At 37.9% G+C, this 26,131-nt stretch overlaps 1 protein-coding gene and 2 non-coding genes across 3 annotated transcripts; 1 reads left to right on the forward strand and 2 right to left on the reverse strand.

Annotated features, from left to right (window-relative positions):
* Positions 1–12,616: 12,616 nt before the first annotated feature.
* On the forward strand, positions 12,617–25,303 carry LOC113001200 (uncharacterized; the record flags this gene model as incomplete). The annotated part of the gene is made up of 3 exons (XM_026128007.1): positions 12,617–12,928; positions 23,181–24,071; positions 24,287–25,303. Coding segments are annotated over exons 1-3 (2,220 nt in total), but the record flags the coding sequence as incomplete, so codon positions are not given.
* On the reverse strand, positions 15,496–15,602 carry LOC113001287 (small nucleolar RNA R71). Its single transcript, XR_003266606.1, has one exon. It is a non-coding gene; the product is annotated as a small nucleolar RNA R71 (small nucleolar RNA).
* On the reverse strand, positions 23,445–23,551 carry LOC113001266 (small nucleolar RNA R71). The gene has a single exon (XR_003266585.1). It is a non-coding gene; the product is annotated as a small nucleolar RNA R71 (small nucleolar RNA).
* Positions 25,304–26,131: the final 828 nt, after the last annotated feature.

The raw sequence follows: 26,131 nt of genomic DNA on the forward strand, positions 1-26,131 counted from the left end.
CAAATAGTGTTGGTGTTTGTGTGCATCAAATGAATAAATATTTACCTCATGCATACATTTTAAAACGCACTAAAAGCAATAAAGAGCTTATACACACAAGAACATAATGAAGGGAAACTAACAAAGGGATAAGTCATGGTAAAACATTGCACAAAATTAAATGGCCTAACTCTCTAAAAACAGTCCCCAGTGGAGTCGCCAACTGTCGCAACCTACCCTTCGGCGGGAGGGCGACGCGAGACTCGCGGGATGCGTGTTCCACGAAAGGAATACGCGCGGAGTCGCCACCAACGTTTATTTGAGGAAAACGTCGGAAAAACCGGAAAAGACGCGATCTACAAACTTTTAAGTGAAAGGTTCGGGAGTTGTATTTACGCACGGGGAAGGTATTAACACCCCACACGTCCGTCCCAAGGGACGGCAGCCTTTAATCGAATGTGCAAACATGACTTTGATTTTTATGTTCCCTTTTATGTCCTTATATCCTTTATACCCTTTTTATATTTTTTCCTTTTTTGTGGTCGACAAGGGTGTTTCCCTTTGCTCCTACGTATTCCTCAATTTGCGATGAGGAAATCAGACCTACGTAGTTCTTTCTTATCAAGTGATTCTTTTTTACTTAAGTGGTGATCATTTTAAGGCGTTTGACCTTAAAAATGATCCATTTTACTTAGTGAGAAATTGAAATGACAAACTTCAAAAGCCTATTTTTTATGGACGAGCTTGACTAGGCGAGTTGATTTTAGCCTTAGTTTCACTTTAGTTATTAATCAATTCGATTAAGAATGAGAAATCCCAAAGAGAAAACGTCCGATTGATTTTTCGCTTTATTTTGATAAAAGGTATGTTTTTGTTATTATATTATTATTTTTTACCTCTTTTTGATTTCCAATGTGGTTACGGCACAACCGAACGGTCGGAATTCATTTTAACCGAAGTTAACGGATAATACAATTCAAACGTTCGGTGGAAATTTATTTTATTTTTAAGTTAAGCGAGAAATGACTTAAGTAAAATGGCTTAAGCACGTCAAGAGGGGGTATAAAAAGTAAATGAAACGGGAATAAAAATACACAAAACACAATGTGGACCACCGTGGGTACATAGAATGAATCGAAAAGCTTGGTTCAAGGTACTTACCCGTTGAAGATCGAAGAACGATGAAGAACGAATGAAGAACGTCGAAGAACGGTCGAAACCTTCGCGAAATTCTTCACGGAAAACGTTACGGAAACGTTTCGGAAGCACCTCGGCTTAGATTTTCTTAACAGAAACAATTTTTCCAAGCAAATTCGAAAGAGAGAGAAGTGCCTAAGGGGCTGAACCCTTTTCTTCTTCACTTCCTCCCCTATTTATACCCAAATAGGGGAGGTGCTTGCCGCCCAGCTCGCCCAGGCGAGCCAGGTTGCTTCCTCCAGAAGCAATAGCCTTCTGGAGGAATATTCTGGAGGGCCCAAGTGGGCCTGGGTGCTATTTGCACCCCCATTTTTTCTAAGTACACCCCCCTCTGCTTTTTTTTGGTGATTCTTTTTTCGTAAAGTTACGGAAACTTACGAATTTTGTAACGATACTTGTTTTCTTTCCGTAATGTTACGGAACCTTGCGGATTACATAATCATCCCCTTTTTGACTCACGGAATGTTACGGAACCTCACTTAATTATGCAACGATGCTTCCATTTGATTTTCGGTGTGTCACGGAAACTTACGGATTGTGCATCAATATTTTTTCGGTTTTCCGGCATGTCCTAGAATTTCACAAATTTCCTAATGATGGGTGCCAAGCACCTCACAAGGACCAAAGAAAGGTCGCATGTCATCAAGCAAAGGTCCCCGGACGAAATTAGGGTATGACAGGAGCCAATATCAATTTAATGTCTCTCTCCATGTGTTGGCGACTTGGAGAGCTAGAGATAATGCCCACATGCATGACCCTCTAGTTAGCTGATCACTCCATCACAAGGCCATATGGAGTGATTGAAGACGTTTTGGTGAAGGTTAAGTATCTAATTTTTCCAGTTGATTTCGTCGTGATGGATATAGAAGAGGACTCTGACATTCCTCTTATTCTTGGATGCCCATTCATGTCTACCGCAAGCTGCGTGGTAGAAATGGGAAATAAGATGCTGCAAATGGGCATAGAAGATCAGAAAATCAGCTTTGACTTGCTCCATGAAGATAAAGATCCACCTAACCGAAATGTCTGTTTGAAGGTTCATGTGATGGAGGAGAGGAGACCTGAGAAAAAGGTTTTGGAATTAGGAACCTTGTTAGACCCTGGATAAAAGAAAGATGCATCAAGCTAATGACGTTAAAAGAGCACTTATTGGGAGGCAACCCAACTTTTCTTTTCCTTTTTCTCTTTTTCATTCTGTATCTCTTGCATGCAGTTAGGATAGTTGCTTGTGATTGTGATTAATTTTTCAGCTTGTTTAGTAGTGAACAAGGGGGTTTTTAAGCCTAGGTGAAGAGATAGACAAAAAAGACTTTAGAAATTTTTTTCAGTTGTCCATCTGCTAAGTGCAACCCTTGCGCCACGTGCTAAGCCTAAGCTTGTTCATGCTAAGCACTTAGACCCCTGGCTAGTTGGCTGAATAGTTCAGCTAAGCGTATATCACTGCACTAAGCCCAACATCTTCATGAGAATTGAACTTCAAGTAGTGGGCTTAATGGAGAGGATGCGCTATGCGCCACTCCTTCTCTGGAAAAATCTATTGTAGCAGTGCTAAGTGCGCTATCCTGAGCTAAGCCCCATACCCATTATGGAATTAAACTTTCACGAGTTGGGCTTAGCGGCAGGATGCGCTAAGCACCAATCCCCTACTGTTTTTGACATGCTTGTAAGTGCGCTTAGCGTGCCTGTTGCGCTAAGCCTAAACTACTCTCTGTAATTTGAAGCTTGATTGCGCGCTAAGCCTTACATCTCAGGCTAAGCGCATATTACAGAAAAATTTTGTGCTGCAGAAAGTGCTAAGCGCAGCCTGTGGCACTAAGCCCCAGATCGTCTATGGAATTTGAAATTCCAAGTTGGGCTTAGCGCGAGGTTAGGTTAAGTGCATGGGCTTTAAGGTCAAGTTTCATGTTGGCATGCTAAGCGTAGCTATGCGCTAAGCGCACCAAACAAAAATGCTAAAATGAAATAGAACTGCCATAGGTAGTTACCTTCACACTTCAAAGCATTCCCTCCCTTGTGCCTACACTCCAAATTTTTTTGGATCTCTAGATGATCGCGCTAAGCCGACCATGTCGCGCTAAGCGTGTTCATCCTTATTGATGAACATAAACGATGAGTACGCTAAGTGCATCTGTGCGCTAAGCGTCACTAGTGTTTCAGACACTTAGAATTTTTTTAAAAATAATTTGGGATCAACACTAAGCCTGACCTATCAAGCTAAGCGCCACTTTGCTTCTATTTTTCAACCTTTGAATAAGGCTAAGCCCGCCTTGTGCGCTAAGCCTGAGTGTCATTATGGTGAGGCTGCGCTAAGCTCAGGTCCTCTCCTGTTTTAAAAATTGTAGATTTAGGTTAAGCCCAACATGTTGCGCTAAGCCTAATCTACAGAAAAACATTTTTTGTGTCTTTAGGATAAGCACATGTCTATCACGCTTAGCCCATGAGTAAATTTGCATACGGTGCACTACGCCCAGCATGCTACGCTAAGTGCCTAGTCTAATTTTCAGTTTTATTTGTTGGACAAGTGGCCTCAAATATCTTAAGAAGGGGGGTTGAATTAAGATATCACAATCTTTTCTTAATAAAAAAAATTATATTTTGATTTTATCCCAACAAACCAAGATTCCTTATAAAAATGAACTCCTAAATAATAATGCAAATTAATCTTACTGAATAGAAACAATAAGCAATAAACAATAAAGGAGTTTAAGGGAAGAGAAAATGCAAACTCAGATTTATGCTGGTTCGGCCACACCCTTGTGCCTACGTCCAGTCCCCAAGCAACCAACTTAAGAGTTCCACTATCTTGCAAAATCCCTTTACAAGTTTTGAACCACACAAGGACAACCTTTCCTTTGTGTTCAAATTTCTTTACAACAAGAGACCCTCGGTCTCTTAATCCCTTTTGAGAAATAGAATGAAGAGAAGAAGAAATCTCTCTTGAAAGAGATAGATTGTTACAATTGAGCACTCAATTAATTCCTTATTGAATTGCAAGTGTATTGGCCAAGGAATTCTTAAGAGGATAAAATGATTTTTCTTTTTGAGAGGATAAGACTTTTTGTTCTGAAAAACTCTCTACAAATTCGTGTTCCAAGTCACATATAAATAGACCTTTGATGGCCATGTAAAAACCATTTGAAAAGTTGTGACCCTTGGAAATAATTTTCTGAAAATCTCCTCTGGTAATTGATTACAAGACTTGTGTAATCGATTACAGGCTTTAAAATTTGAATCAAAATGTTCAGTAACTGTTGGTAATCGATTACCATCCATGTGTAATCGATTACACAGTGTAAAATTTGAATTCAAATTTCTAATAGTTGTTATAAGTCATTTTGGCCACTGGTAATCGATTACATCCTCTGGTAATCGATTACCAGAGAGTAAATCTCTTGAAAAAGACATTTTTGCTTAAATTTCTTGGCCAAACCTTTTGCAGTTTCAATTTGGAATTCCCTTCCTAAAACACTAGAGATCTTCTTGATGTTGTATCTTGTATTCTTGGAATTTTGTCTTGAATTAAACTTGAGAAGCACATTTTCATAAGGCATCAAAACATCACGATCATATGGCATCATCAAAACATCAAAGGCAAAGTCTTTGTTTCTACAATCTCCCCTATTTTGATGATGACAATTTAATTCTTGAAATCATGATACGAGCAATGTATATGCAAGATATAATGTTGCGTTCACTCATTTTATACTCCCCCTATGTTTTGGAATTGATGATCACTTAATCACCACTTAATCACTTGATTTCTAAGCTTCTACTTCTAAGCTTCTATACCATCCCATTTCTCTCCCCCTTTGGCGTCATCAAAAAGCCAAAGTGTGTGGCAATCAACACAAGATAATATAACTAAGGTTTACATAATCAATCATAAGTCATAACCAAATATAAGATAATCATCCATAAGTTAAAACCAAATATAATCCAAGCATAAATAAGTCATAACCAAATATAATCCAAGCATAAAAGACTAAGTGCCAATTATTGAAAGATAACGAAAGTTCAGAAAATGATAACGTAAAAAGCATAGTCAAATACACGGCTTATAATAAAAGATAATAACATCCTAAAAACTAAGACGATGGTGGAAGGTCGAAGCTCTGACGAAGATAAGTTACATCCTCTTCAAGCTGGGTGAAGCAAGTATCCATGCCTTCAAAGCGACCATCCAAAGAATCGAATCATTCACCAACATAGGTGCAGAGGCCCCGTAACTCTGAAAGAACTTCAGTCAGAAGGGTGGAGGAATCATCTTGTTGAGGAGGAGGAGAGGGAGTATGCTCATCTTGCGGAGGTAGTGCGTCCTTCTTTTGCCATTGACCATTACGATCCTTACGGTAACCAAATGAAGTGACTGCACCAACACCTATAGCAAAGAATCACTTGACTTGAACAAAAGGTTCATCATTAAGAGGAATTTGAAAATGACGGATAAAAAGAGTGATCAATTAAGGATATGGAAGAGGTGCATTGGCCCGTAATGCCTTATGCATTTGGTACCTAAACAAGTGAGCCCAGTCGATCTGACGACTGGTAAGGAAAGCCCACATCAAAATCAAGTCCAGCAAAATTCTAACGATAATATAGTGCATGATGCGATAATGAAAGGTTAATGATCCGGCCAGCAATCTACCAGTCATTTCAGCCTGGTCATTACAAACCATACGGCGAGCATCATGACTAGAATAGTCGAATTTCCAGTCATCAACAATGGTGCCCTCAAAAGGTGCACCTTGACTGGGTAATTTAGTCAATGAAAAGAACAGAGATTGATCAATGATCATAGAAATACCATGCACCTCAAAAGAAATAATACCATCCTGAATTTTTAAATTGCTATAAAAGACTTTAACAAGTTCAGGATAGTAAGGCAATTTTAAGGACATAAAATCAACCAATCCAGAGTTTTGAAACACTTGATAACAGTCAAATGTCTCATCATTAAAGAAATTTGTGTCTAGGTACTTAGGGTCTAAGATGATCCTAGAAGAAAATTGAGAGTTGTACCGTAGACGTTGGTCATCTGAAGAAAATATAGTAGATGATTGTGGAGATGATAAGGAAGGATGAATAGGTGTTGTGGGTGCTTCAGATGGTCCGTGGTGGCGATGGCCAGTAGCAGCGGGGGTAGAAGATGTTCCCTTTCACTTTTTCGACCATTCTGCCATTTGATGAATTTGTAGCAAATTTCAATCGGTGGAATTGGAAGAGGAGTGAAAATGATGAAGATTAAGCTTTGTGGGACTTGATTTGGTTAAGAATTGAGGGATATATGAAGGTTTGAAGATTTAGGGAAAATGAGGCACGTAGGGAGGAGTGTGCTTGCGCAGCGCCACTGGATTTCGTGAGTATTTATAGAAGAGGACGTGATGTAATCGATTACAAGGTTTGGTAATCGATTATAGGAGCATTTAGCCTTCTGGAAATCGATTACAGGCTATCTGTTCTTGTGTAATCGATTACCAGAACAATATCTAGGTTGTTTCATCAAAGAATATCCACTTTTATGCTAAAAACATCTATCTATATCAATTATCAATACTAATACTTATTTATTTCAATCAAACAAGTATTAATCACACAGTTATTACACCAATCAAACATAATCAACATCATAGAATAAAAAATAATAAATCATGAAATATTAATATTTCAATCAACCAATCAATCCTTAGTTATTCAAATCACTAATATCTAAGAGACCTAATTCTCTTCTAATGGCAAAGCATGTTTCTTTGGGGAGAGGTTTTGTGAAAATATCAGCAAGTTGATTCTTTGTATCAACAAACTCTAACACACAATCTCCCTTCAAAACATGATCTCTTAGGAAATGATGTCTGATTTCTATATGTTTGGTTCTAGAATGTTGAACTGGATTTTTGGATAGATTGATTGCACTGGTATTGTCCACCTAATTGTATATGATCAAGAAGGATTCCATAGTCAGATAGTTGTTGCTTCATCCATAAAATTTGGGCACAGCAACTACCAGCAAAAATATATTCCGCTTCAGCAGTAGATAAAACAACACTATTTTGTTTTTTACTATGCCACGATACAAGAGCAGATCCAATAAATTGACATGTCCTACTTGTGCTCTTTCTATCAGTTTTGGATCCGGCAAAGTCAAAATCAGAGTATCCTATTAAGTTACATGTTGAGTTCTTAGGATACCATAACCCTAAATTGATTGTTCCTACTAGGTATCTTATGATCCTTTTTACTGCACTCAAATGTGATTGTTTGGGGTTGGATTGGAACCTAGCACACATGCATACACTAAACATGATATCTGGTCTACTAGCAGATAAATAGAGAAGATATCCAATCATACCTCGATATTGTTTCATGTCTATAGACTAACCGGATTCATCTTTATCTAAATAACAGCCAGTACTCATAGGTGTAGCCATCTTGATCAATTCTTTGCAGTATTTTGCTTGATTGAGAAATATACCTTCTTTAGTTTGCTTGATTTGTAACCCTAGGAAGTAATTTAGTTCTCCCATCATTGACATCTCAAATTCGCTTTGCATATCAAGAGAAAACTCCTTGCATAATGAATCATTAGTGGATCCAAAGATTATATCATCAACATATATTTGAACCAACAGAATATCATCATACTTTCTTTTTATGAATACTGTGGTATCCACTTTTCCTCTAGAAAAATCTTTCTCTAAAAGAAATTTGCTTAGACGTTCATACCATGCCCTTAAGGGCTTGTTTCAAACCATACAAAGCCTTTTTCAATCTATAAACATGATTTGGCTTATATGATATTTCAAAACCTGGAGGTTGTTCAACATATACTTCTTCTTGAATTAAGCCATTTAGAAAAGCACTTTTAACATCCATTTGATAAAGCTTAAAATTCATTATGGATGCATAAGCTAAAAGCATTCTAATGGCTTCTAATCTTGCAACTGGAGCATATGTTTCTTCATAATCTATACCTTCTTCTTGATTGTATCCTTTTGCAACTAATCTAGCCTTATTCCTAATGATTATGCCATGTTCATTTAACTTATTCCTAAATACCCATTTAGTTCCTATGATGGGGTAGTTTTCAGGTTTCTGTACTAGTTCTCACACATTGTTTCTTTCAAACTGATTTAGTTCTTCTTGCATAGAAACTATCCAATGATCATCTATTATTGCTTCATTTATATTTTTAGGTTTAACCATAGACACAAAAGCCATATTATTGCATAAATCTTTAAGAGAATGTCTAGTTGTTACCCCTTTTGAGATATCACCAATAATGTTGTCAAGGGGATGATCTTTTGAAGCTTTCCATTCTTTTGGAAGTTCATCATTTGATTTGGCTTTTTCTGGAGAATCTTCATTGCTTCCTTTCCTTTTTCCTTTAGAATCTTGTCCATGAATATGCATTTGTTCTAAAGATTCTGCAACATCATCTAAAATATCCTTTGTTGGAGAAATAGCATTAGACTCATCAAAGGAAACATGAATAGATTCTTCAATAGTCATAGTTCTTTTATTATATATTCTATAAGCTTTGCTATGCAAGGAATAACCAAGGAAAATTCCTTCATCTGACTTAGCATCAAATTTTCCTAAGTTATCCTTTCCATTGTTTAATACAAAGCATTTGCAACCAAAAACATGTAGATGTGAGATGTTTGGTTTCCTACCATTAAACAATTCGTATGGAGTTTTCTTTAAGATAGGTCTTATTAAAGCCCTATTCATGATATAACATGCAGTATTATCGGCTTCAGCCCAAAAATATTTTGGAAGAGGAGTATCATTCAACAGGGTTCTAGCAATTTCTTCCAAAGACCTATTTTTCATTTCAACAACTCCATTTTGTTGAGGGGCTCTAGGTGCAGAAAAATTATGTTCAATACCATGCTTTTCACAAAATAAATCAAATTCTTTATTTTCAAACTCACCCCCATGATCACTCCTAATTGATATAATTTTGAGATTTTTCTTATTTTGAATAACTTTTGCAAGTTTCCTAAATGCTTGAAATGCATCATTCTTATGAGTGATAAATAATGACCAAGTGTATCTAGAATAGTCATTAACTATAACAAGGGCTTAGTAACTTCCTCCAAGACTCATAATTCTATAAGGGCCAAACAAATCCATGTGTAATAATTGTAAAGGTTGAGTAGTTGAAATAATGTTTTTGGATTTGAATGAAACTCTAGTTTGTTTTCCTTTTTGACATGCATCACATAGTCTATCTTTTTCAAATTTTAGTTTTGGCAAACCAACAACTAAATCTTTTGAAATTAATTTATTTAAATGTTCCATGTTTATGTGAGCAATACATTTATCTCATAGCCATGGATCATTATCTTTGCTAAGAAAACATTTATTATTATCTAGTTTTTGGCTTAAATCTATCATATAAATATTGTTAACTCTATACCCTATATGCTTTATATTTGTATCATGTTTATGTTCAATAAGACATTTTTGAGAATCAAATGATACTAGATAGTCCTTATCACATAATTGACTAACACTAAGCAAGTTGTGCTTAAGGCCTTCAACAAGTAGAACATTTTCAATGGAGTTTGATGAATTTGTACCTATTTTTCCAACTCCAAGAATTCTACCTTTGTTGTTATCACCATAAGTAACATGCCCACTTTTCTTGGGAGAGATATGTGTGAACTTTGATGAATCTCCTGTCATATGCTTTTAACAACCGCTATCTTATACCATTTCTTCTTCAAAGATACCTACATAATCAAGTTTGTGACTTAGGTACCCAAACTTTATTGGGTCCTTGTGTGTTAGTATTGACTAAAGATCTTTTTGGGACCCATATCATTTTGATATTGTTGCAATTTTTCTTAAAATAACATGTAGATGTGCCATGCCCTTTTCTTCCACAATAAAAACATGTAATGAAAGGAGAATTGTATTTTTGTGAGAAAGAAAAGAAACTTTTGTAAAACTTTTGTTGTTTTTCTGGTTTATATCCAATCCCTGCTTTATCAAAAATACATCTTTGATTTCCTAATATAACATCTAGGTTATTCTTGCCAATAGAAAATTTTGCAAGTGAGTTTTTCAAATTTTTAATTTCTTCTACATATTTGCTACAACATTTAAATGAATTTAATTTTTCATTAGTCATAGTAGAAAAATGAACTTTATCACTAGATTTAGAGATTGAAACTTCAGTTTTAAGAATATCTATTTCTTTGTTTAATTTTGAAATTTCTTTCTCTAAATCCGAAATTGTTTTCTTAGATGAAGAGACAAGTTTTGCTAGTTTAATTGATTCACTATGTAATTTAGCAAATGCATCTTATAACTCATCAAAAGAAATAGATTTGTTAGAAGATGTTACCTCTTCGTCACTTTCATAATTTTTTCCCATTAGACATAGATTAACCATTTCTTTTTCAGAATCATCAGACGATTCTAAGTCGTTATCATCCCATGTGATATAGGCCTTCTTTGCCTTCTTATCTCCAATAGTCTTCTTTTCAGACTTCTCTATCTTTCTCTTATAAATTGGACAATCAACCCTCAGATGTCCGGGTTGATTACACTCAAAGCATTTTGGAATTTGAGATGACTCTTCAGTTCTTCTTTTAGATTTGAAGTTTTGTCTTCTTTGATTTCCTCTCATTCTAATAAATTTGTTGAATCTTTTGACAAATAGGCTAAGATCTTCATCTTCATCTAAGTCAATTGAATCTTCTATGTCTCTTTCCTCTTGAATTGAAGATGAGGCTTTAAGAGCAATTCCCTTCTTCTTCTTATCATTTTCTTCATGTTGATTTAGTCTTTGCAACTCCATCTCATGTTCCTTTAATTTTCCAAATAGAGTAGCAAAAGACATAATAGACAAATCTCTAGATTCTGTGATGGCTGTTACCTTTGGTTGCCACTCTCTACTTAGACATCTTAACACTTTATTTATGAGATCCTTGTTTGGAAAAGTTCTTCCTAATGATGCAAGATGATTAACTATATGTGTGAATCTTTTCTGCATGTCTTGTATACTTTCATTTGTCTTCATCCTAAATAATTCATACTCATGAGTTAAAGTATTCATCCATTTAGGATGTAGAGTGTCCCACATATTCTTGAAGCTTCTAAACTTTATACAAGAATGAAGCTCTGATACCACTTGTTGGAGAAGTGGCATCAGATATCTTAAGAAGGGGGGTTGAATTAAGATATCACAATCTTTTCTTAATAAAAAAAATTCTATTTTGATTTTGTCCTAACAACCCAAGATTCATTTTAAAAATGAACTCCTAAATAATAATGTAAATTAATCTTACTGAATAGAAACAATAAGCAATAAACAATAAAGGAGTTTAAGGGAAGAGAAAATGCAAACTCAGATTTATACTGGTTTAGCCACACCCTTGTGCCTACGTCCAGTCCCGAAGCAACCCGCTTGAGAGTTCCACTATCTTGCAAAATCCCTTTACAAGTTCTGAACCACACAAGGACAACCCTTCCTTTGTGTTCAGATTTCTTTACAACAAGAGACCCTCGGTCTCTTAATCCCTTTTGAGAAATAGAATGAAGAGAAGAAGAAATCTCTCTTGAAAGAGATAGATTGTTACAATTGAGCACTCAATTATTTCCTTATTGAATTGCAAGTGTATTGGTCAAGGAATTCTTAAGAGGATGACATGATTTTTCTTTTTGAGAGGATAAGAATTTTTGTTATGAAAAACTCTCTACAAATTCGTGTTCCAAGTCATATATAAATAGACCTTTGATGGCCATGTAAAAACCATTTGAAAAGTTGTGACCCTTGGAAATAATTTTCTGAAAATCTCCTCTGGTAATCGATTACAAGACTTGTGTAATCGATTACAGGCTTTAAAATTTGAATCAAAACGTTTAGTAACTGCTGGTAATCGATTACCATCCATGTGTAATTGATTACACAGTGTAAAATTTGAATTCAAATTTCTAATAGCTGTTATAAGTCATTTTGGCCACTGGTAATCGATTACATCCTCTGGTAATCGATTACCATAGAGTAAATCTCTTGAAAAAGACATTTTTGCTTAAATTTCTTGACCAAACCTTTTGCAGTTTCAATTTGGAATTCCCTTCCTAAAACACTAGAGATCTTCTAGATGTGGTATCTTGTATTCTTGGATTTGTGTCTCAAATTAAACTTGAGAAGGCATTTTCATAAGGCATCAAAACATCATGATCATATGGCATCATCAAAACATCAAAGGCAAAGTCTTTGCTTCTACATTATTTTTCTATTTTTGATGAAAGAATCCTATTTAACCATGTGGTTTGATCTTATTTCTTTCAGATGGCATCAAAGAAGAGCATGGCACCTGCCACACCTTCCCAAGTCTGATATGACAGATCAAGGTTCACTTCTCCAGAGGCTTGGGAAAGGTACACAAACATAGTGGTGCCTAGAAAGATACTTCAAGAGAGAAATATGGTGATATACCACACTGAGTTTGATGATTTCAAAGAAGAGCTTGAGAGAAGAAATTGGCATGAAGAGTTGACCAACTTTGCACAAGGCAGCATTGATGTTGCCATTGTAAAAGAATTTTATGCTAACCTCTATGATCTAGAGGATAAATCACCAAAACAGGTGAGGGTCAGAGGTCATCTAGTGAAGTTTGATGAAGACGCCCTCAACATATTCTTGAAGACTCCTATGATCACCGAGGAGGGGGAAACACTATCTGCTTATTCCATATTTGCACTCTTGAGGCCTGATCCTCAGGAATTGGCAGCTAATGTGCCATCATTTTCTTATATTTCTTAAACCCTTTTTGCACCATTTTAATTTCTGATTAGTCTTAATTGTCAAATTAATTACGCAGTTTTATTATTTGGGCTCATTTAGCTAATTTGATGTTTTTAATCTAATTTCAGAAATTAATGAAACATTGGGCTTAATCTGGATTTTGGTTGTGGACTTGAAGAGGGCAAATAAAGCAGTGCTTACCTTAGTCAATTTCTAATTAGGAGATTGCAATTTTATTTTATGTGGTTCAATGTTTATTTCGTTTTGGGCCAGAATATTGTAATAGGGCCCAGAGACTTTGAGTGACTCTTTTTAAATAGCAGCCTTGGGATTTGTGACAGCTATTCTGTTAGACTATTATTCAGAGCATAGGGTTTATGGTTTTTACGTTTTTCTGTTCTAATGCTACTGTTCACGTAATGCAATTTTCCATTTTCTGCATCTAATTACAATTTCGTTCTTGTTTCTTCTTCTGCCTTCATTTACATTTCTGCTTCGTTTACATTTCTGCTTTGTTTACGTTTCTGCTTTTAGTTTCATTTACATTTTTTGTTTGAATCTATGGAAGGCTAAATATTCTGGTGTTGTTTCCTTTTGAGGATGAAGCTCAACTCTCTTTGAGGTTTCGTTTATAATGTGGCTTCTTGGCAGTTTTCCCTTCACCAGTTAACCCAAATTCGTTAACATTAATCTGTGCACGCTTCGTGTTCGATTAATTGCCTCTGAGCCTAACTTGCATTCATGCTTAATGGACGAAGGGCTAACTGGTGTATGTGTTGCCTAATCACGTATTGACAACCCTAAGTTGATTTTCGCTTAGTAAATTGAAATAGGGTTGGATTAAGAGGTTAACTGTTAGGGACGAATTCTCCATAACCCAGGACAGGAGAATGGCTTCTGAATCAGAAGAAACAACCTGTTTTTAATATTATTAGTTTCGTATTCCAGTTTACTTGTTCTGTTCTTTAAATCACAAAACAAACAAACCCCCCAATCGTTATTGTTACTACAAGTATATTATGAACATTTGGTTTATCATTGCTCGTTGGGAAACGACCTAGGATCACTTCCTAGTTACTGCATTTTCATGTTTATTTGATTCGGGTATGGCCTCGATCAAATTTGGCACCGTTACCGGGGAGCAGTGTCCAAAGGTTCATAATAGCTAGTGTCGTGTTAGTGTTTAATTATTTCGTGTGTTAGTGTTGTGTTAGTATGTGTGTTAGTGTTGTTTAGTGTCCTGGTATTTTGTTTAGTGTGTGTTCTGTTTTATTTTTTCTGTTAAGTGCTTCCCCTGTTTCAGTTTTGGGTGTTTTGCTATGAATAGTGTTTTGCGACGGACTTAGCAACCACTTTTGCTTGCGGCAAAACAGAGTAGTAGTAGAAATCATGTAGCGACGGATTTTAGCGACCACCCTTGCTGAATTATTTGGGATTTTTTGTTTTAGTAGTTAGAGTTGTTATTTTTGGCTGAATTTTTTTTGTGGTAACTTCTTTTAATCTATATTTTGTGGGAAAAATAGCTAGAGCCTTTAGTTTGGTCAGATTTGAGAGTTCCAAAAAAGTAGCAAATTTTGTTTTTGTCAAAACTTCAAACGGCCATAACTTTTGCTCAGGTTATCAGAATCACAATTATTATATATGTATTTGGGGTAGAAAAAAAAATTCCTACACCGTGGTAGCCTACCATAGGCTGGCTGAGGTCTCCATCATCCAAAAAAAAGTGATTCTATCAAAAGTTTTTTATTTTTCAAGTTTTATTCACTTATTTTTCTAAACCTACCATTTTTAGCTTCCATAGTTAGACTTTAAATTTTTGTTTGAAATTTTATGTGCTATCTTCTCATCATTTTATAAGGTTGCTCACAAAATTTCAAGTCATTTGGATATCATTTGAGGGTAGCTGTAGTTCAAACCTACACCTTTATTTACATGACAAGGCAACTAGTTGTACATGCTGAATGTAGTGTATGACTAGAGGCAATCCATCTGACTTACAACCCTTTGATCCTGAGATAGATAGGACATTTCATAGATTAGTTAGGCATCATTTTATACCTTTTGATCATCCTGAGCATTCCATTACTGGTGAATATGTGCATTATGTTATTGGTGATTTTGAACATCCTGATTTTGAGCAATATAATTTTGAGCATTCTGATTTTGAACATTCCGAGAACATGGCATAACCTCCACCCTGTGAGAGAACTCTAAGGGAGATGGCTGCACCTGATTTCACCTACGAAAGCTTGTGCATCCAATACCCTGATGAGGATGTCCCATATGTTCTTAAAACTGGACTGATCCATTTGCTTCCAAAGTTTCATGGCCTTGCAGGTGAAGACCCGCACAAACATCTAAAAGAATTTCATATTGTCTGCTCCACCATGAAACCCCCAGATGTCCAAGAGGATCACATATTTCTGAAGGCTTTTCCTCATTCTTTAGAGGGAGTGGCAAAGGACTGGCTGTATTACCTTGCTCCAAGGTCCATCACGAGCTGGGATGACCTTAAGAGAATATTCTTGGAAAAAATTTTCCCTGCTTCCAGGACCACGGCCATCAGGAAGGATATCTCAGGTATTAGACAACTAAGTGGAGAGAGCCTATATGAATACTTGGAGAGATTTAAAAAACTATGTGCCAGCTGCCCTCACCATCAAATTTCGGAGCAACTTCTTCTCCAATATTTTTATGAAGGACTCAGTAATATGGAGAGAAGTATGATAGATGTTGCCAGTGGTGGAGCCCTTGAAGACATGACTCCTGCTGAAGCCAGAAAATTGATTGAGAAGATGGCTTCCAACTCCCAACAGTTTAGCGCCAGAAATGATGCCATAGTCATTAGAGGAGTGCATGAGGTAGCTACAAACTCATCTACATCATCTAAAACTAAGAAGCTTGAAGGCAAACTAGATGCATTGGTTAACTTGCTGACCTAGCTGGCCTTGAATCAGAAATCTGTACCTGTCGCAAGAGTCTGTGGTCTATGTTCCTCTGCTGACCACCATACAGACCTCTGCCCTTCCATGCAGCAACCTGGAGCAATTGAGTAGCCTGAAGCTTATGCTGCAAACATTTACGATAGACCTCCTCAACCCTTGTAGCAAGATCAACCACAGCAGAACAATTATGACCTTTCCAGCAACAGATACAACCCTGGATGGAGGAATCACCCTAATCTCAAATGGTCTAGCCCTCAGCAACAACAACAGCAGCCTGCTCCTTCCTTCCAAAATGCTGTTGGCCCAAGCAGACCATACATTCCTCCACCAATGCAACAACAACAACAACCCCAGAAAACAACAAACAGTTGAGGCTCCTTCGCAACCTTCCCTCGAAGAACTTGTGAGGCAAATGACTATGCAGAACATGGAGTTTCAATAAGAGACCAGAGCCTCCATTCAAAGCTTAACTAATCAGATGGGACAATTGGCTACACAATTAAATCAACAACAGTCCCAGAATTCTGACAAGCTGCCTTCTCAAGCTGTCCAAAATCCCAAAAATGTCAGTGCCATTTCATTGAGGTCGGGAAAGCAGTGTCAAGGACCTCAACCCGTAGCACCTTTCTCATCTGCAATTGAACCTGCCAAACTTCACTCTACTCCAAAAAAAGGTGATGACAAAAATTTACCTAACAATTTCTGTGCAGGTGAATCTTCCACTGGTAATTCTGATTTGCAGAAGCAGCACATCCCTCCTCTTCCATTCCCTCCTAGAGCAGTTTCCAACAAAAAAATGAAAGAGGCAGAGAAAGAGATCTTGGAAACATTTAGAAAAGTAGAGGTAAACATACCTCTGCTGGATGCAAGAAAGCAAATTCCAAGATATGCTAAATTTTTGAAGGAGCTGTGCACTAATAAGCGGAAGCTTAAAGGAAGTGAACGAATTTGCATGGGCAGAAATGTCTCTGCATTGATTGGTAAATCTGTCCCCCAAATTCCTGAAAAATGTAAAGATCCAGGTACATTCAGCATACCTTGTATTATAGGGAATAGTAAGTTTGACAATGCCATGCTAGATTTAGGAGCTTCTGTTAGTGTTATGCCTCTGTCTATTTTTAATTCTCTATCTCTAGGTCCTTTGCAGTCAACTGATGTGGTAATTCATTTAGCTAATAGAAGTGTTGCCTATCCTGTTGGTTTCATAGAAGATGTCTTAGTTAGAGTTGGTGAACTAATTTTCCCTGTTGATTTTTATATTTTGAATATGGAGGATGGATTTTCTCAAGGATCAGTTCCCATCATTCTAGGCAGACCCTTTATGAAAATTGCTAGAACTAAGATAGATGTATATGCAGGCACACTATCCATGGAGTTTGGTGATATAACTGTTCATTTTAATATTTTGGATGCTATGAAATACCCATATGAAGAACTTTCTGTATTTCGTGCTGAAATAATTGACCATGTTGTTGATGAATACATGACTGATCTTTATTCTAATCTGCATGCCTCTCACTCTTCATGCATTGAGTCTGAAATTGTACTTGATCATATGTCTGAATTTGATGCTGAGAGTGAATATGAAATTGATATTGATTGCATGTCTGGTGGTGGTGTTTTACCTCTCGAGATTGATTTTATAGAGTCAGATAGGACTAACCATGTTTTAGGAAGTACACATACCTCTGACTTTCTTTATGAGGTACAGGCTGAGAAACCATCTCCTTCTACCATTATCCAGCCGACCACACCAGAATTGAAGCCTCTGCCATCAAATTTAAAATACGTTTACTTGGATGATAGCAAAAGTTTTCCAATGATTATATCTGCCTCCCTTGCTGATGAGCAAGAGGAGAAGTTGTTGTCTGTTCTCAAGAAGCATAAGAAGGCTATAGGCTGGACCCTGGCAGACATTCCTGGTATTAGCCCATCCACATGTATGCATCGAATAAAATTAGAGGATGGAGCTAAACCAGTAAGACAGCCACAGAGAAGACTCAACCCGGTGATTCTTGATGCAGTGAGGAAGGAAATAACCAAGCTTTTGCAAGCTGGAATCATTTATCCTATCTCTGACAACCAATGGGTGAGTCCCATTCAGGTAGTCCAGAAGAAGACCGGCCTCACAGTCATAAAAAATGAGAAGGAGGAGCTGATTCCTACTCGGGTGCAGAACAGTTGGAGAGTCTGCATTGACTATAGGAGGCTGAACCAGGTTACCAAAAAGGACCATTTTCCCCTGCCATTCATTGACCAGATGCTTGAACGCCTGGCAGGTAAATCTCACTACTGTTAACTTGATGGTTTTTCTGGTTATATGCAAATTACTATTGCTCCTGAGGATCAAGAAAATACCACATTCACCTGCCCCTTCGGCCCTTTTGCCTATAGGAGGATGCCTTTCGGCCTGTGCAATGCCCATGGTACCTTCCAGCGGTGCATGATTAGTATTTTCAGTGATTTCTTAGAAAATTGCATAGAGGTGTTTATGGATGATTTCACTGGATATGGATCCTCTTTTGATGGTTGTTTGGATAGTTTGGAAAAAGTTTTGAGTAGATGCATCGAAACTAATCTTGTTCTAAATTTTGAAAAATGTCATTTTATGGTTGAGCAAGGTATAGTTTTAGGCCACATTATTTCCAATAAGGGTATTGAAGTAGATCCTGCAAAAATTTCTGTTATTTCACAATTGCCTTACCCCTCTTGTGTGCGATCTTTTCTTGGTCATGCAGGATTCTACAGGCGCTTTATAAGAGATTTTAGCAAAGTAGCCCTTCCACTGTCCAACTTGTTGCAAAAGGAGGTGGAGTTTGACTTTAATGACAGATGCAAAGAGGCTTTTGATTGCCTCAAAAGAGTGCTGACTACCACCCCCATCATCCAGGCACCCGACTGGACAGCCCCTTTTGAGCTTATCTGTGATGCATTAAATTATGCATTGGGGGCTGTCCTTGCTCAGAAAATTGATAAATTGCCTAGGGTGATATATTATGCTTCTAGGACTTTAGATGCTGCCCAAGCGAATTATACTACTACTGAGAAAGAGCATCTAGCCATAGTTTTTGCTCTTGAAAAATTTCGATCTTATTTGCTTGGTACCCACATTATTGTTTATACTGACCATGCAGCTCTGAAGTACTTGTTGAAGAAGGCTGATTCTAAGCCTAGGTTGATCCGATGGATGCTCTGGCTCCAAGAGTTTGACTTGGAGATCCGTGATAGGAGCAGAGCACAAAATTTAGTTGCTGATCATTTGAGTCGGATCGAACGTGTATCTGATGCGGATTCATCCATTCGGGATGATTTCTCGGATGATCATTTGTATATATTGTATAGTATTTCTGCTTTCTACTCCCTGGTTTGCTAAGATTGTCAATTATTTAGTTGCTTCTGTTTTTCCTCCCTCAGCATCTAAGGCCCAAAAAGATAAAATTAAAAGTGATGCTAAGCATTTTATTTGGGATGACCCCTACTTGTGGAAATTGTGCAGTGATCAAGTAATTAGACGGTGCATTCCAGATCATGAGACTGACTCAGTCCTGCAGTTCTGTCATTCTTCCGCACCGGGAGGTCATCTGGGTGTTCAAAGGACAGCTCACAAAGTGCATGATTGTGGCTTTTATTGGCCCACCATCTTTAAAGATGCGTGGAAGATCTGCAGCACTTGTGAGCAGTGTCAGAGAGCAGGAAATACACTTACATGGCTACAACAAATGCCTCAGCAACCTATGCTATTATGTGAGGTGTTTGATGTCTGGGGTATCGATTTCATGGGCCATTTTCCTGTCTCTTTTGGTTATGTTTACATTCTCCTTGCAGTTGACTATGTTTCAAAATGGGTGGAAGCCAAGCCCACTAGAACTAATGATGCTAAAGTTATTGCAGATTTCGTCAGATCTAATCTGTTTTGCAGGTTTGGAGTACCTAAAGCAATTTTTAGTGATCAAGGAACCCATTTTTGCAACAGAACAATGCATGCCTTGCTTAAAAAGTTCGGGGTGGTACACAGGGTATCCACACCATACCACCCCCAGACCAATAGATAGGCAAAAATTTCTAACAGGGAGATCAAGAGAATTCTAGAGAAGATTGTGCAGCCAAGCAGGAAAGATTGGAGTACCAGGCTTGATGATGCTCTTTGGGCACATCAGACTGCCTACAAAGCACCCATAGGAATGTCTCCTTATCGGGTTGTCTTTGGAAAGGCATGTCATCTTCCAGTGGAAATTGAGCACAAAGCATACTGGGCAGTGAAGACTTGCAACTTCTCTATGGATCAAGCTGGTGAGGAAAGAAAGTTGCAACTGAGTGAGTTAGATGAAATCCGCCTAGAAGCCTACGAGAATGCCAAGTTCTACAAAGAAAAGACCAAGAAGTTCCATGATAGCATGATAGTTAAGAAGGACTTCATGGTTGGGCAAAAAGTATTATTGTATAATTCTAGGCTTGGACTCATGAGTGGTTAGTTGAGGTCTAAGTGGATTGGTCCTTTTGTTGTTACTAACGTTTTTCCTTATGGTACAATCGAGATCAAAAGCGACTCCACAAACAAGAGCTTCAAGGTCAATGGACATCGACTTAAGCCATTCCTCAAAAACCCTTCTTTAGTGGACGTAGTGGTGGAAGAGACTTCCTTACTCCACCCTACTCTTCCTCCACCATAACTTAGGGAGTTCTTCTTTTCCTATCTCCTTCTTTGCTTTTATTACACTTGTCCGGTTCTATTTGATGGTTTAATTGTTTTTAATCTTTTAATTGTGCTACATTTTGGACAATGTGTTGTTTAAGTATGGGGGGGGGGGGGGAGTGTTCTTTGGTTTTGCTAGTTTTGTTTGTTTTGTTAATTTGATAGTTGTGTTAATTTGTTGATGTTGTTAGTTTCGTCGGATTTCTATTTTAATATTTTGGGTCAATTCTGTGTGCATGTATGATGTGCCATCATTTTCTTCTATTTTCTAAACCCTTTTTGCACCATTTTAATTATTGATTGGTCTTAATTGTCAATTAATTAGGCAGTTTTATAATTTGGGCTCATTTAGCTAATTTGATGTTTTTAATCTAATTTCAGGAATTAATGAAACATTGGGCTTAATCCGGATTTTGGTTGTGGACTTGAAGAGGGCAAATAAAGCAGCGCTTACCTTAGTTAATTTCTAATTAGGAAATTTCGCAATTTTATTTTATGTTGTTCAGTGTTTATTTCGTTTTGGGCCAGAGTATTGTAATAGGGCCCAGTGACTTTGAGTGACTCTTTTTAAATATCTGCCTTGGGATTCGTGAGGGCATTCTATTCTGTTATGCTATTCATTATTCAGAGCTTGGTTTTAGGGTTTTCGTTTTTCTGTTTTGACGTTTCTGAGTTCGTAATGCAATTTTACGTTTTCTGCTTCTAATTACAATTTCGTTCTTGTTTCTTCTTCTACTCTCATTTACGTTTCTGTTCCATTTTACATTTCTGTTTGTTTACGTTTCTGTTCATTTACGTTTCCGTTCATTTACGTTTCTGCTTCATGTTTCAATTGCGTTCTCTGTTTGAATCCATGGAAGGCTAGATTTTCTGGTGTTGTTTCCTTTTGAGGACGAAGCCCAACTCTCTTTGAGGTTTCGTTTGTAATGTGGTTTCCTGGCAGTTTTCCCTTCACCAGTTATCCCAATTTCGTGAATATTAATCAGTGCACGCTTCGTGTTCGATTAATTGCCTCTGAGCCTAACTTGCGTTCATGCTTAATGGACGAAGGGCTAACTGGTGTATGTGGTGCCTAATCACGTAATGAAAACCCTAAGTTGATTTTCGCTTAGTAAATTGAAATAGGGTTGGATTAAGTGGTTGACTGTTAGGGACGAATTCTCCATAACCCAGGATAAGAGAGTGGCTTCTGAATCAGAGGAAACAACCCGTTTTTAATATTAGTAGTTTCGTATTCCATTTTATTTGTCTGCTCTTTAATTACCAAACAACTAAACCCCCCGCCCCCCATCGTTATTGTTACTGCAAGTATATTATGAACATTTGGCTTGTCACTGCTCGTTGGGAAACGACCTAGGATCACTTCCTAGTTACTGCATTTTCCTGTTTATTTGATTCGGGTACGGCCTCGATCAAATTTGGCACCGTTGCCGGGGAGCAGTGTCCAAAGGTTCATAATAGATAGCTAGTGTTGTGTGTTTAATCCTTTCGTGTTTTATGTTTAATTGTTAGTATTGTGTTAGTATGTGTGTTAGTGTTGTTTAGTGTCCTGGTATTTTGTTTAATGTGTGTTCTGTTTCAGTTTTCCCATTAAGCGTTTCCCCTGTTTCAGTCTTGTGTGTTTTGCTGTGAAGATTGTGCTTGAAAACAGAGTAGTAGTAGAAATCAGCTTGCGGCAAAAACAGAGTAGTAGTAGAAATCAGCTAGAGACGGATTTTAGCGACCACCCATGCTGAATTATTTGAGATTTTTTGTTTTAGTAGCTAGGGTTGTTATTTTTGGCTGAATTTTTTTGTGGTAACTTCTTTTAATCCATATTTTGTGGGAAAAATAGCTAGAGCCTTTAGGTTGGTCAGATTTGAAAGTTCCAAAAAAGTAGCAAATTTTGTGTTTGTCAAAACTTCAAACGGCCATAACTTTTGCTCCGGTTATCAGAATCGCAATTATTATATATGCATTTGGGGTAGAAAAAAATTTCCTACGCCGTAGCAGCCGAGGTCTCCATCGTCCAAAAAAAGCGATTCTGTCAAAAGTTTTTTATTTTTCAAGTTTTATTCACTTATTTTTCTTAACTTACCATTTTTAGCTTTCATAGTTAGACTTTGAATTTTTGTCTGAAATTTTTTGTTCTATCTTCTCATCATTTTATAAGGTTGCTCACAAAATTTCAAGTCATTTGGATATCATTTGAGGGTAGCTGTAGTTCAAACCTACACCTTTATTTACATGACAAGGCAACTAGTTGTGTGCATGCTAAATGTAGTGTATGACTAGAGGCAATCCATCTGACTTACAACCCTTTGATCCTGAGATAGATAGGACATTTCATAGATTAGTTAGGCATCATTTTACACCTTTTGATCATTATGAGCATTCCATAACTGGTGAATCTGTGCATTCTGTTATTGGTGATTTTGAACATCCTGATCTTGAGCATTATAATTTTGAGCATTCTGATTCTGAGCATTCTGATTTTGCACATTCTGAGAACATGGCACAACCTCCACCTCGTGAGAGGACTCTAAGGGAAATGGCTGCACTTGATTTCACCTATGAAAGCTTGTGCATCCAATACCCTGATGAGGATGTCCCATATGTTCTTAAAACTGGACTGATTCATTTGCTTCCAAAGTTTCATGGCCTTGCAGGTGAAGACCCGCACAAACATTTGAAAGAATTCCACATTGTCTGCTCCACCATGAAACCCCCAGATGTCCAAGAGGATCACATATTTCTGAAGGCTTTTCCTCATTCATTAGAGGGAGTGGCAAAGGACTGGCTATATTACCTTGCTCCAAGGTCCATCACGAGCTGGGATGACCTTAAGAGAGTATTCTTAGAAAAAATTTTCCCTGCTTCCAGGACCACAGCCATCAGGAAGAATATCTCAGGTATTAGACAACTCAGTGGAGAGAGCCTGTATGAGTACTGGGAGAGATTTAAGAAACTATGTGCCAGTTGCCCCCACCATCAGATTTCAGAACAGCTTCTTCTCCAATATTTTTATGAAGGACTCAGTAATATGGAGAGAAGTATGATAGATGCTGCCAGTGGTGGAGCCCTTGGAGACATGACTCCTGCTGAAGCCAGAAATTTAATTGAGAAGATGGCTTCCAATTCCCAGCAGTTTAGTGCCAGAAATGATGCCATAGTCATTAGAGGAGTGCATGAGGTAGCTACAAACCCATCTGCATCATCTGAAACTAAGAAGCTTGAAGGCAAACTGGATGCGTTGGTCAACTTGGTAACCCAGCTGGCCTTGAATCAGAAATCTGTACCTGTCGCAAGGGTTTGTGGTTTGTGTTCCTCTGCTGACCACCATACAGACCTTTGCCCTTCCATGCAGCAAACTGGAGCAATTGAGCAGCCTGAAGCTTATGCTGCAAATATTTACAATAGACCTCCTCAACCTCAGCAGCAAAATCAACCACAGCAGAACAATTATGACCTTTCCAGCAACAGATACAACCCTGGATGGAGGAATCACCCTAACCTCAGATGGTCTAGCCCTCAGCAACAACAGCAGCCTGCTCCTTCCTTCCAAAATGCTGCTGGCCCAAGCAGACCATACATTCATCCACCAATCCAACAACAGCAAAAACCCAGAAACAGCCAACAGTTGAGGCCCCTCCACAACCTTCCCTCGAAGAACTTGTGAGGCAAATGACTATGCAGAACATGCAGTTTCAGCAAGAGACCAGAGCCTCCATTCAGAGCTTAACCAATCATATGGGACAATTGGCTACCCAATTGAATCAACAACAATCCCAGAATTCTGACAAGCTGCCTTCTCAAGCTGTCCAAAATCCCAAAAATGTCAGTGCCATTTCATTGAGGTCGGGAAAGCAATGTCAAGGACCTCAACCCGTAGCACCGTCCTCATCTGCAAATGAGCCTGCCAAACTTCACTCTATTCCAGAAAAAGGTGATGACAAAAATTTACCTAACAATTTCTGTGCAGGTGAATCTTCTTCCACAGGTAATTCTGATTTGCAGAAGCAGCACATTCCCCCTCTTCCATTCCCTCCAAGAGCAGTTTCCAACAAAAAAATGGAAGAGGCAGAGAAAGAGATCTTGGAAACGTTTAGAAAAGTAGAGGTAAACATACCTCTGTTGGATGCAATAAAGCAAATTCCAAGATATGCCAAATTCTTGAAGGAGCTGTGCACTAATAAGCGGAAGCTTAAAGGAAGTGAACGAATTAGCATGGGCAAAAATGTCTCCGCATTGATTGGTAAATCTGTTCCTCAAATTCCTGAAAAATGCAAAGATCCAGGTACATTCAGCATACCTTGTATCATAGGGAATAGTAAGTTTGACAATGCCATGCTAGATTTAGGAGCTTCTGTTAGTGTTATGCCTCTGTCTATTTTTAATTCTCTATCTCTAGGCCCCTTGCAGTCAACTGATGTGGTAATTCATTTAGCTAATAGAAGTGTTGCCTACCCTGTTGGTTTCATAGAAGATGTCTTAGTTAGAGTTGGTGAACTGATTTTCCCTGTTGATTTTTATATTTTGAATATGGAAGATGGATTTTCTCAAGGATCAGTTCCCATCATTCTAGGCAGACCCTTTATGAAAACTGCTAGAACTAAGATAGATGTTTATGCAGGCACACTGTCTATGGAATTTGGTGACATAACTGTTCATTTTAATATTCTGGATGCTATGAAATACCCATCTGAAGATCTTTCTGTATTTCGTGCTGAAATAATTGACCATGTTGTTGATGAATACATGACTGATCTTTATTCTAATCTGCATGCCTCTCATTCTTCATGCATTGAGTCTGAAATTGTACTTGATCATATGTCTGAATTTGATGCTGAGAGTGAATCTGAAAGTGATATTGATTGCATGCCTGGTGGTGGTGTTTTACCTCTTGAGATTGATTTTATAGAGTCAGATAGGACTAACCATGTTTCAGGAAGTACACATACCTCTGACTTTCTTTATGAGGTAAAGGCTGAGAAACCATCTCCTTCTACCGCTGTCCAGCCGACCACACCAGAATTGAAGCCTCTGCCATCAAATTTAAAATACGCTTACTTGGATGATAGCAAGAGTTTTCCAGTGATTATATCTGCCTCCCTTGCTGATGAACAAGAGGAGAAGTTGTTGTCGGTTCTCAAGAAGCATAAGAAGGCTATAGGCTGGACCCTGGCGGACATTTCTGGTATTAGCCCATCCACATGTATGCATCGAATAAATTTAGAGGATGGAGCTAAACCAGTAAGACAGCCACAGAGAAGACTCAACCCGGTGATTCTTGATGTAGTGAAGAAGGAGATAACCAAGCTTTTGCAAGCTGGAATCATTTATCCTATCTCCGACAGCCAATGGGTGAGTCCCGTCCAGGTAGTCCCGAAAAAGACTGGCCTCACAGTGATCAGAAATGAGAAGGAGGAGCTGATTCCTACTCGGGTGCAGAACAGTTGGAGAGTCTGCATTGACTATAGGAGGCTGAACCAGGTTACCAAAAAGGACCATTTTCCCCTGCCATTCATTGACCAGATCCTTGAACGCCTGGCAGGTAAATCCCACTACTGTTTCCTT

This window comes from Glycine max, chromosome 3, assembly GCF_000004515.6.
Source record: "Glycine max cultivar Williams 82 chromosome 3, Glycine_max_v4.0, whole genome shotgun sequence".
Classification (NCBI taxonomy): domain Eukaryota; kingdom Viridiplantae; phylum Streptophyta; class Magnoliopsida; order Fabales; family Fabaceae; genus Glycine; species Glycine max.